The following is a 12362-nucleotide window of genomic DNA, read 5'->3' as shown; positions in this document are numbered from 1 at the left end:
TTGTTCACTCTCTCTTGGCTACTTTTCTCATTTTAACAAATGACTATGGAAGTCAGGTCAAACCTCTCATTCACTCACGTTTTTGACAATTAACTTCTATTGGCACTTACTCACAAAAGTAAATGTGATCATTTTTCACTTTTGAACATTCATTTCATAGGTAGTATTGATACACTAAAAGTGAAAGGATTATCTTTAAAAACCTACATAGGATGGTCAGATCTTCAACAAAATGAACCACCACCATCATCATCCATATACAATAATAGAATAACAGATAAAATGCCAATAATCAAGACCCCCGAGAGAGGGAGAGATGATACCAGTGATCCAATGGCAACTAAAGCACGGAACTTTGAATCAACATCTACATTTTCCTCTTCTGCAATCTGCCAAAAACCATAGCTGCCTATAGCTAACATCCAAATTATTGGCCTTGAGCCCTTCTCTAAAATAATTAACATTAAGAATTCATTGAACATGTCCTATCTAATATAGTAAAATCCCCTCGCCACCAAAATAAGCTAGTTATATCACAAAAATGTCAACTAAAGTGCTAGCCATTGCTAAATGAAAAATCTGAATCATTCAAGGGTCATTGACTTCTAAATATAACCAGTCTTAACAAATAAAAATCAGAAATAACTTCTTTTTAGAAAGTTAGAAAATAACTACAAAAGAAAGTTAGAAAATAGCTTATGAATCATTCAAAAGAATATTGTCATTAGTTGCTGATGATGTAGATATTGTGGATAAAAATAGACTCAATGAAATTTTACAATTCCATCCACCAACTTTCCAATTTCAAATAAAATGTACCATATTCATCTAAGTTAAGATATTGGATATTATTTTCGACATAATGCCAAATGATAAAAAAAATATATTCTATTTTACTCTAATAAATGAATAGCATGAAACTGAGAGATTCTTAGAAATTAATACACGTATATTTGTTTATATACACGTATATAGGGTTAGGAAAGTTACCTAGGATGGCACCGCTTAGTGGATAGCTGGAGTGCGAATCTTCCTCGATGTCGCACAGGTGCGTTAGGGTTAGGTTTAGGTTTGGAAGAGAGATTGGGCAGGAGAGAGATTCTTGAAAGGAGAAACGAAGAAGAAGAAAGGGGAAGAAAAATTGAGAAAAGAAGAGGAGCAACGATGAAGAAGATCGAGTGAGTACGGGGAGGAACGAAGAAGAACTCAAAATCACCATGGAGAGAGCAAAGAGTTCTTGGGAGGGAGACGGATCGAAGAAGAATAAATCAAAACGCCGGATTTTGATTAAGCAAGGCAGCTATATGAGTGGAAACAAAGCGCACCGTTTTATTTACTCCAAAATAGTATATTTTATTTTCACGTAAAATGTCGTCCACGGAGAGGCCTCAATGTGCCTGTGTTTAGAATTTTCCCACATCTAAAATCCAAAAAATTAAAAGTGAAGCCCAACCCTCCCTTCCCAATTTTAAACGAAAAGCCCAGCCCATTCACCCCCTCACCCCAATTTCCATCGTTAACCACCAAACCCTTAAAACTTCATTTCTCTCTCTCTCTCTCCCCCCGTTAGTGAACAACACTGCCCCTTCTCTCCTCGCGTCGCCGGCTCGCCGTGGTTCCACTAACAAAAGCCGCCACTTTCTTCCTCTGTTGGTGTGTCTCCGTCTTAGAAACCCTCTGTTCCGCCTCCATCTCTTTTTTTCTCTCGCCGTCACTCAGTCCCATTTTCTCCTCCCTTTTCTCTGTTCCATCAGCTTTCCACCAAGAGCAACTGCAAGCTTCCAGAAATCACACAAAACAGCGTGTGATTTCAACAGAGACGACGAAAACGGCAGGCATTGGGTCTGGGTGTAAGGATCATTGAGATCTCCCGACTCTCTGTTTCTGTAATCATGTGAGGAATTTCTTATTTTCTTGTTTAGATTTAAACATATTACCGATGGTTTTTGAATTGTTTGCTCTCGTGTACACTGTACATCGGCATGATTTTTTTACTCAACTTGTAGAAATTCCAACATCGGTATGATTGTGTTTAGCTTTCGTTTTGTACAAATCCGAGTGTTCATTTTTGTAATGGTCTGAGGAATTTTTTTTTCCTATTCTTTAGATCTACACGTATTAGATTTTTTTTTGGATTTGGTTTCCTTTCGTGTATATGGGTATGTTTTATTTAGTGAATTTGTAGAAATTTCAACGGATTGTGTTTGGATTTGCCTTGCTTTCGTCTAAATGGGTATCATTTTTTTGCTGAACTTGCACAAATTCAAACAGAATCTGTTTACCCTGGATTCGCACTTATTTAATAGAGGTAGATGTTCTGAAGCTCAACTCCTAGAAATGCTTTGGTCACGTGAAGTTTGAAACTGTTGTGTGTGTATAGTGAAAGGTCATGTGCATGCAATGCTTTACAGAGTTTATAGCATGGGTAGTTTTACCTGTAAGTAATAAAATTCATTTTCATTTCTTGTGTATTAGTAAGCATGGGAAACAAGAAGAAGACTGCTTCAATTTTCATACGACTTGTATCGACTGCCGGGACTGGGTTCTTCTATGTAAAGAGGAAACCTACTAAGATCACCGAGAAGCTGGAATTCAGGAAATATGATCCTCGGGTTAATCGTCATGTTTTGTTCAAGGAAGCAAAAATGAAGTGAGAAATACATCTCTGTTTTTCTCATATACTCTTAGTGGTCAAACTTCTGTTTCTTTTTTCTGCGGACAGTTATGATTTAACTTGCGATAAATTAAGTATAATTTGTTGTTGAAGAATGATGATGCTTTTATTGCATTAAGATGCTCTCCATTTCACTTAGGCTGTAGTTTGGTTACTCAATTTAGATGAGATGAGATGTTTTGTTAAAAGTTGAATAAAATATTGTCAGAATATAATTTTTATTTTGGGATTCGAAAAAGTTTAATTGTTTATTATATTTTGTGTGAGAGTTTGAGAAAATTGTAATAATGAGATGAGATGAGATGGTTTTGTGTATTCAAACCAGGCCCTTAGGATCCATTTCATACTCCAGATTAGATTTCACAGATCCAACAAGTACAGGTTGTTGTTGCCTCTTTCCCATCCATCCTCTCTCTCTCTCTCTCTCAATGTCATTAATATAGCATTTGACACTTCGAAGACATGGCCCTCTGATGAATTTGCAATGATCATCATGGCTTAAGTGCTATGTAACTACATACACCATGGTATATGTAGGTGATGATTTTCACATGGGTGAAACTATGTTACTTTATGTATTAGGATCATTTAGTGTTACTTATAGAAAAATGAATGGGGGATCTAGTGTTACAATTATAATCTTTTAATAGAGTTTGTATTTGTATTGTTTTTGAATTTTATGATTGCAATCCAGATTCCAGCCCAGCGTTTATTCGAGTTGTTTCTAGGTTTTTCTCAAGGATGACCCTGAGAAAAGAGGTTTTCATAGGAAAAAAAATCATCGACACTTGTATGCATATTTGGAGTGCACTCTAACATTATCCTTATTTTTAATATCAAACCATTGAATCAATCAATAAAAAATAATTTGAGATATCGAATATTAATTTCCTCATGACGACTTGATAGATCACTTGCAAGGTTACGAGACATCGAACCTGATCTCACCGCAAATTTAAGAACAAAAATGGTTTGTTTCATTTAAGTCAGGTACCGCACTTTTTTTTTTCCTCCTCTTTTTTTTTTTTTTTTTGTTATCCTGAAGTCTACCCTTTAAAGTTTAACCTTTGAATGAGTTATTGGTCTTGAAACTGTTGAATTTATTTTTAGTGCAAAAAATAATCAATAAATGTGATTAATATTGTCCTTTCCTCTATCTTGTAAAAAAAAAAAAAAAATAGAAATGATATTTATAGTATAGAGTGTTTAAGTGTTGCATATTTTTTTTAAAAGTAAACAAATATAAGACAGACATAAAAAAAAATTATATTTTTATTAGTTGATACCCTTTATTTTTTTTATTAAAAAGTTCGATGCACATATTATGTTTATCATACTCTTGTTTATTTTGCATTGAAACTTGAAAGTCACGTTTAATCAATGTTTTGAATACCGTATTGGATGTCGTATTTGTCAAGACACTAGAACAAAATATTTCGATATCGATACTGTTTCGAAATAGTTGATATATGAATAAATTATATATATAAATATATATAAATTATATTTTAAAATAATAGTCTGTATATGAATAAATTATATATAAATACATATGTACATAAATTATAAATAGTTTAGTTTGAATTAAGAGTAAAAAAATAAACTTGTTATTTCAAAAAAAAATTATAGGCTGAAATACAAGTCAGTATGATCGGTATTTGAACCGTTACAAAATATATATAATACCTGTATTAGCTATTGATATGAAAAATTTCGGTCATATCAATTGGTATGGTACAAATTAAAAACACTGCATTTAATGCCGCCCGGCAACCACCACCTTCCATGGTCCCCACATCAATTGATTTCCTATTTGCTGATAACTTGTGTACCAGGCTCCAATTCAACAAGATGCCTGCATGAGTCTCACGTGTTTGCCTCATAATCAACTCATTTATTTTCTTTGAAAACGAGATCACATCCTTGGTCACGAGGAAGTTGTCGAGGAGGCCTATCCTATTATATGTACATTTCTGACCATGATTAGTGATTACAACAAATAAATAAATAAATAAATAAAATTTCGTATGCAGCACAAAATGAATGAATGATTCATACATAATTAGAGGTCCACAAGTCGATCGTCCCTACCCTATTTAGAACCTGTTAGCAATTTCAACATTCCCTGTATTTTAAAATGAAAACACCATCCTGTTATGGTACAGAAGCTACTAAGCTACGAACCCGCTCTATGGTCACTTTCCAGGCTAGCCGACCTAAAAAAAAATTTGCTTATTATTTTTTACTCCACGTATTAACATGTGATTTATTATTATTTTTATTCTATAAATATGTTTATTTAAATAGAAAATCATATTGCATTGTCAGAATTCCACCATTGTTTACGTGCTTAGACCCACCCAATCAAATTCAAATAACAAAAGGTGTGTTTTTTTTTTTTTGGCCCAATACCATGGTGTATTAGAACTTTGACACCTCACCTCCTCTCTCTCCTTTCCTGTCCTCCGAGTTAACGCGCATTCGTATCAATGAATAGATATGGCATCAATGAATAGATATGCCATATCCATCTATCTGTTCTATCCGTTTGTGATTTCTGATGACGTGGTCCAATCCAAATCGGCCCTCCAATACTTTGTCCCAAAACGTTGGTGCTTGCTGGTAAGAGTATAAATATGAAATCTGGGACTTTATAGGCCAGTTTGGTCTTGGTACAGCACCTTTATTTCCACTCACTGTCAGCCACACGCTCTCTCTCTCTCTCTCTCTCTCTCTCTATGTGTCTCTTGTTTATTCGACTCCACCAACGCCAGTTACGCCACCACCACTGCCAGCACATCTTAGTGGGGGAAGACTAGCACTGACCAGTTCACGCACTCTTCTTTGTGTGAGAAAGTGAATTCTACCTTTTTGCTTTTCTCGGTTCCTGATCATGTTTTGACCTCTAGGAAGAGTCTTGAACTTCTTGGGGTCCTTTCTGTGTTCTTGCTCTTCTTCTAGTTGCAATGGCTCTCTGTGCATTCTCATTTCCTGCCCATGTGAACCAGGCAACATCTCCTGACGCTCAAAGATCACCTTCGTTCTCATCTCACTTTACTCGGGGAACAAATCTGCTATGCCCATCTCAGGAAAAGCTCCATCATGTATGAATTATGTTTATATGTTGTTTGTCATTACGAAGCACCCTCATTACGTATATGAAAGAATACCCATGTTGCTGAACTAAGTTGGGAAAAATGGGTGGTGTTCATTTTGTCGAGTATTTTTCCTTTTGTTATTCTATACTTCGGTCGAACTTTAGTTATGTTCTGTTGGTGAGGAAAGCTCCTCGGGATGATATCTCCCTTTTGTTTGATTTGAATAATGTTGTTTTCAAGTTTTAAAAATATAAACTTGCTCAATGATAAGAGATGGTTCTTTATATTCTCCCTCATGACTAGGTACAGGTCAGGAAAAGGCCAGGAGGAATTTTTGCATCACTATCAGAGAGGGGGGAGTATCATTCACAGAGACCACCGACTCCACTCTTGGACACCATAAACTATCCGATTCACATGAAAAATCTATCAACTAAGGTATATCTTAAACGTATGTCTACGTCAATTTCATTTCAAGAGGAGGTTCCCATGTCTGTATACGGTTTTTATCCAAAATTTTCATACGAAGCCTCGATGCAGGAGTTGAAACAACTTGCTGATGAACTGCGGTCAGATGTCATCTTTAATGTTTCCAGAACTGGAGGTCACCTAGGCTCGAGCCTGGGTGTTGTCGAGCTCACTGTGGCTCTCCATTACGTCTTTAATGCTCCTCAAGATAAGGTGTTATGGGATGTTGGTCATCAGGTTCTAATCTTACCTCCTTGGGTTCTCCGTTGTTGTAGCTTTTGTTGCTGGCGACACCTGTCCAAACTGGCAAAAACATAAGAATATAATAGAATAATTTTTTGTGTAAACATAAGACTATAATAGAATAGTTTTGAGTCAATCAACTTTGTGGTTAAAGGTGTTTTTTTTTTTTTTTTTTTTTTTTTTTTTTTACTGATTGTTCCTTCTATGGATTTTCAGTCTTACCCACACAAGATCCTGACTGGGAGAAGAGATAAGATGCACACTATAAGGCAGACAAATGGGTTATCAGGATTCACAAAGCGCTCGGAGAGTGAATTCGATTGCTTTGGTACCGGCCACAGTTCTACCACCATCTCAGCAGGACTGGGTAATTCTCTGCTCTGCTCCAACTAAGTTAAAGAAAACATTAAATTGAATACGAAGAATACCAAAATCAGAACATCAACTGAGCTTAATTGTTCCAGCTTATGGCTCTGTTTGTCATATTTTTAGACTGTGGTGCGATGTGAGGAAGTTCCGGAAAACTCTTTAATCGTGAGATATTTATTAATTTAGAAACCTTCGAATGAGCGGATTTATATCATGCAGATTCTTCACAGAAGATGCTAACTTCAGTCATAATATCGCTCGAACTTTTTCTTGAAAATACAATCTAATTAATTCTCAATGGCTTGCTAGTCTCCCAATCTTAGTTGAAATTCATCGAGCATAAAGTGCAGAATCTCTTTGTGGTTTTAACCTTCAGATGTCGTTACGGTTACAGGAATGGCTGTAGGGAGGGATCTAAAGGGAAGGAATAATAATGTAGTTGCTGTTATTGGTGATGGCGCCATGACAGCGGGGCAAGCTTATGAAGCCATGAACAACGCCGGTTACCTTGATTCTGACATGATTGTTATTCTCAACGACAATAAACAGGTTTCTTTACCTACTGCTAGTCTAGATGGGCCCATACCACCTGTGGGAGCTTTGAGCAGTGCTCTCAGTAGGTTGCAGTCTAACAGGCCTCTTAGAGAATTAAGAGAGGTTGCCAAGGTACGTAACAATAAACAAGAGCAATATGGGAACTTCAATTCAAAGATCAGATTCAAATTGAGATTCCTTCTTTCTGACTGAGGTTGTTGTAGGGAGTTACAAAACAAATTGGTGGTCCAATGCATGAACTGGCTGCTAAAGTTGATGAATATGCTCGGGGAATGATCAGTGGCTCTGGATCAACTCTGTTCGAAGAGCTTGGACTTTATTATATAGGTCCTGTTGATGGTCACAACATCGATGATCTAGTTGCTATTCTCAAAGAGGTCAAAAGTACTAAAACAACAGGTCCGGTTCTGATCCACGTTGTCACTGAGAAAGGCCGAGGATACCCGTATGCAGAAAAAGCAGCAGACAAGTATCATGGTAAATACAGAACGCCAATTCAAGTTTATGGTTTTTTATTATTTTTTTTATAGAAAACTATTAAAAGGGGGGTTGGGTGAGAATCTTGTTATGGGAATTATGGATTTTGATTTTACCCTAAGCATTTTCTTTTCACTGGGGGTTTTCTTAGCATTTGAGTGCACAAATTGATGCTTTTAGTTCTTACTTGATATAAACAGTCTTTGAACCTAACGAGATATAAAGAGACTATTAAAACAATTTTATTATTCCAAATGCTATGAAGAGCAAAATTACCATCCTTTAAAAGAAGTTTAAAAGTTTTGTCATGAACACAGCGTGACAAAAGTTAGTTCTACTTGATTTATCTTGCTTGTTAATGAATATAATTATGTTCTCTTTTACAGGAGTGGCCAAATTTGATCCAGCAACTGGAAAGCAATTCAAGTCCAAGGCTCCTACACAGTCATACACAACATACTTTGCAGAAGCTTTGATTGCAGAAGCAGAAGTGGACAAAGATATTGTTGCAATCCATGCTGCAATGGGAGGTGGAACAGGCTTGAATCTCTTCCTTCGCCGTTTCCCAACAAGATGCTTTGATGTTGGGATAGCAGAACAGCATGCTGTTACCTTTGCCGCAGGTCTGGCCTGTGAGGGCATCAAACCATTCTGTACAATCTACTCATCTTTCATGCAGAGGGCTTATGACCAGGCAAGCCCGAAAACTTCTTTAACTTTCTCCTCATCACTGTTCAGTTGAGAACTTGATGTGATAACATTCTATAATTCCAAACTTCATATCATATATGTATATAGGATATTGCGGAAAGCTGTATTTGATGAAAGTCGTACTGGTACATATGGCTTAGAGGGGGATCTTACATATTTTTTGAGATCCACCCTTTAACAAAAAAGCCAACAACTCGGTTTGTCATGTCAAGACTCTGATTAGATTTCTAAGAATTTATGCTGCGGGTTCATACACAGGTAGTACATGATGTGGATCTGCAGAAGTTGCCAGTGAGATTTGCAATGGACAGAGCCGGACTGGTTGGAGCAGATGGTCCCACACATTGCGGGTCTTTTGACGTCACCTTTATGGCCTGCCTCCCCAATATGGTGGTCATGGCTCCTTCTGATGAGGCAGAGCTGTTTCACATGGTTGCCACTGCTGCTGCAATAGATGACCGGCCCAGTTGTTTCCGCTACCCAAGAGGGAATGGGATTGGTGTTCAGCTACCGACGGGGAATAAGGGCATTCCTATTGAGGTAAATTTCAACCAAGTCTTTACTGTATCAACAGTGAAGAAATATTTCAATGAACATCTAAACAAATTGGAAATGTTGGCACGTTTCTAACAGGTTGGGAAAGGCAGGATACTGCTAGAAGGGGAAAGAGTGGCACTCTTGGGCTATGGAACAGCAGTTCAAAGCTGTTTGGGTGCGGCATCTTTATTGGAATCCCATGGCTTAAGTCTAACAGTTGCAGATGCACGCTTTTGCAAGCCATTGGATCGTGCCCTTATTCGCAGTCTAGCAAAATCACATGAGGTCTTGATTACGGTTGAAGAAGGATCAATTGGGGGATTTGGGTCTCATGTTGCTCAGTTCATGGCCCTTGATGGCCTTCTTGACGGCAAAACAAAGGTATGAATTTAAATAATATTATGTCATGATCTACATATAGAGGATTGGAACACCAAGGTTATGAAATTTATTATATGAACTCACTAGTGGTGAACTCAACTTCTAGTAACTAACTGACTTTGTGCCCTCAATAATACCTTTGTAGTGGAGACCTCTGGTCCTGCCTGATCGGTACATCGACCATGGATCGCCTTCTTACCAACTGGCGGAAGCTGGTCTTACACCATCTCATATCGCAGCAACAGTGTTCAACATACTTGGGCAAACAAGAGAGGCACTGGAGATCATGTCATAAGAAATTTTACAAAGAGGTCCAGTTTCACTCCCAACAATGTACAAATTTATAAAGCTGCATTAGTTCATCATTTTACTAAAATAGTAGTCATGTCCCCGTACAAATTTAAGCTAGCCAAGCCAGTGCAATAAATAACAGCACGAACTATTTAAAAAGAAACAGGGATTTTCAGTTATACTCTAATTGCAGAAGTATCGATGATCGACGTGTAAAAAGAAAAGAAGAAAGCTATTGAAGCTGGCCTCTAGCATGCAGCTTGGTCAATTGATTAAGTGATCAGGTGTGGACCGTTTTACAATCCAGTTCTTAGCATTCAAGGTATAAATCAGGCCTATATTTCATTTCTAGTCACAAAATAAAGGATTCTCATCTGGTAACCTACAACTTGCGTCCAAATTTTTGAAGTGTGTGTCAAATAGGCCGCACTGCATCTCTAACAAGCTCATGTAGGCCGCCAGTGCGCCACCTTCAAATTATTAAGTGCATGCAAGCACCCTGATGATCAAATGATCATATCAACGGCCAGCCCATCTAAGAAAAGAGCAATGTGAATATATGGGAAAAGAAAATACTATATATATACATGTATTTATATATAGCTTCTATATATGTGTCGGCCTTCTTCAGTTCAAGAGGTTTATGAATTTGCTATACTACTAATAACATTAGTTTAACAATAAGATCATTGCATCTTGTTTGGGTATATTATATATATATATATATATATATATATATATATACACACGAATATCATCATGATGAGGTGGTTAACTAAAGAGGTACGTAGTATATATGATCAGGTTGGCAATGAATTGTTCTGTCTGTTACGCCTTTTTTGTGTGTCATGTCTTCACATGACTGCATTGTGATCACCCCTGTCCAAGTGTACGAGACTGTCAATAATAAGTGGAGGGTTGACATTTCCATGGCTTTGCAATACATGATGGTCAAGTGGCATGTCCACACCAAATTTAAATCATAGAAAAAGAAAGAAATCCTACTATAATTGACAGCATGCATTAATATACATACATATGGAGTCCCCACACACCTAATAATTTGTCTCGTCGAGTGGATATATAATGATCAACACGTACCAGTAGAGGTCCATTAATATTGAAGAATAATGCAGTCTGTTGCCGACACGGAATCCGCAAATAATATATCATGTACGTTCGTAATAATTCGTTCGTTCTTGGTGCTAGCTGATGGCAGCTTACACATGAGAAACTTTAGGGTCATTTCAGATTTGGCCAAAGGCATCCCCAGCTTCGTCACAGATTATTTTCCAGTGTCGATCGGTTCAAATGTAGTCATGTACGTACGCATCCAAACTGTTCCAAAGTCCAAAGTGGCCAACAAATTAAGAAAAAGACGTCTATCATCTCTTGATAAAACCAAACATTTAAGTGGGTTGGCCGCCCACCGCCGCCCACGGAAATATGTAGGCATTGCATGCATTGCCGTTTTGTCATGACTCGATCGCCGCCGTCTTGTTGAAATAAACCCTTCCGGTCCAAATTAATACATGCATGCAATCGGCCAACAAGCCGTCCAAAATCATGCATTAATTTGTTTGTTGAAATTAGCCCAACTTTGTAGACCAACACAGTTCAAATGATCGTGTCCACTCAATCAATCGATCGACCATGCAATAATATTAATGCATCAAACATGCATGCCCCAACGATAAGAACCACGCGCACATTCGCTGTCTCATTTACAATAGCATTCGGATAGTTGACTAATCAAAACATTCTCCAATTCAATTATTTCTTGCATGTGGCGGCCTACTTGTATGTCTTTAATTTCTATCGATACGTAGATGATCTCTTGGAGAATATATAATGGCGTTCCGAAGAAATAATTAGTATTTTGGGAAAAAAAATTTGAAAACAAAAAGGGAGTGGCTGGCAGCAGGAGTGGGTGCATTTACACCTTTTACACCATCTAATCAGAGATGACACATAAGAATTTCTTCAAAAGTGAAATAAAAATGGTTCCAGTGAATCCGTAGGAATTTTTGGCGAACTCTACCCGATACCTAGGTTTTTTCCCCTCTCTTCAGTGTTTTCACCTCTCTTTCTATAGTCGCCGCACCAGGAGCTTTCAAGAAGGGAGTAAAAAATCCATAGAAAAAATCCTAGGTTGTTGTCCTGTGGCCAACTCGAAGGGACGAAAGCGGTTGATGCCCATTTGAACAGGTTTTCCATGAGTTTTGAACCAATTTATTCTTATTTTGCAAATGCCATTGAACAATATGGTGTGTACGTTAGAATCAAGCTATATCATGTCTCAAGCCCATATATCTCGAAGGAGAAGTGCCTATCGGCCTTCGATCGGTCCCTCTTAATCGATTGCCCGATCATAAACATATGATCATATTCTAATTGTAGATCAGGATATCAACCTTCACCTAGTTCCCATGCACTTTAACCTCTTTTTTGGATAGAAAAATGGGAACTCTATTCCAACCTGAATCTGTTTGGATAGAGAGAGAGAATGCGAGAGAGGGAGAGAGACCAAGATTGAAAGGGCTTCTTCTGGAGAATGA

At 37.5% G+C, this 12362-nt stretch overlaps 2 protein-coding genes across 4 annotated transcripts; both read left to right on the top strand.

Moving 5' to 3' along the window:
* The first annotated feature begins 1550 nt into the window (after positions 1 to 1550).
* Positions 1551 to 2785, top strand: LOC121242443 (50S ribosomal protein L33-like). The gene is made up of 2 exons (XM_041140298.1): positions 1551 to 1894; positions 2476 to 2785. The coding sequence occupies exon 2, from the start codon at positions 2481 to 2483 to the stop codon at positions 2652 to 2654; it is 174 nt and encodes a 57-aa protein (XP_040996232.1). The 5' UTR covers positions 1551 to 1894; positions 2476 to 2480; the 3' UTR covers positions 2655 to 2785.
* Positions 2786 to 5322: 2537 nt separating this feature from the next.
* On the top strand, positions 5323 to 10486 carry LOC121241657 (probable 1-deoxy-D-xylulose-5-phosphate synthase, chloroplastic). 3 transcript variants are annotated; one of them, XM_041139533.1, is made up of 11 exons: positions 5323 to 5778; positions 6076 to 6210; positions 6313 to 6477; positions 6700 to 6850; positions 7247 to 7518; positions 7611 to 7884; positions 8271 to 8578; positions 8854 to 9135; positions 9229 to 9513; positions 9659 to 9824; positions 9998 to 10486. In XM_041139533.1, exons 1-10 carry the CDS (start codon positions 5641 to 5643, stop codon positions 9806 to 9808), a joined length of 2160 nt encoding a protein of 719 aa, XP_040995467.1. In that variant the 5' UTR covers positions 5323 to 5640; the 3' UTR covers positions 9809 to 9824; positions 9998 to 10486. The 3 variants fall into 3 exon arrangements, with proteins under 3 accessions (XP_040995467.1, XP_040995476.1, XP_040995460.1); XM_041139542.1 differs by lacking the exon at positions 9998 to 10486 and having other exon boundaries at positions 6082 to 6210; positions 9659 to 9967; XM_041139526.1 differs by lacking the exon at positions 9998 to 10486 and having other exon boundaries at positions 9659 to 9967.
* The last annotated feature ends 1876 nt before the right edge of the window (positions 10487 to 12362 follow it).

Source organism: Juglans microcarpa x Juglans regia, chromosome 1D (assembly GCF_004785595.1).
Source record: "Juglans microcarpa x Juglans regia isolate MS1-56 chromosome 1D, Jm3101_v1.0, whole genome shotgun sequence".
Lineage (NCBI taxonomy): Eukaryota > Viridiplantae > Streptophyta > Magnoliopsida > Fagales > Juglandaceae > Juglans > Juglans microcarpa x Juglans regia.
The sequence above is the reverse complement of the archived record's forward strand: the minus strand, read 5'-3'. Positions and strand labels throughout refer to the sequence as shown.

Coding starts and splice junctions, on each gene's coding strand:
- LOC121242443 (XM_041140298.1), top strand. CDS start 2,481: ATGGGAAACAAGAAGAAGACTGCTTCAATTTTCATACGACTTGTATCG.
- LOC121241657 (XM_041139533.1), top strand. CDS start 5,641: ATGGCTCTCTGTGCATTCTCATTTCCTGCCCATGTGAACCAGGCAACA. Junction 5,779..6,075: donor CTCAGGAAAAGCTCCATCAT/GTATGAATTATG, acceptor CCTCATGACTAG/GTACAGGTCAGGAAAAGGCC. Junction 8,579..8,853: donor TGCAGAGGGCTTATGACCAG/GCAAGCCCGAAA, acceptor GTTCATACACAG/GTAGTACATGATGTGGATCT.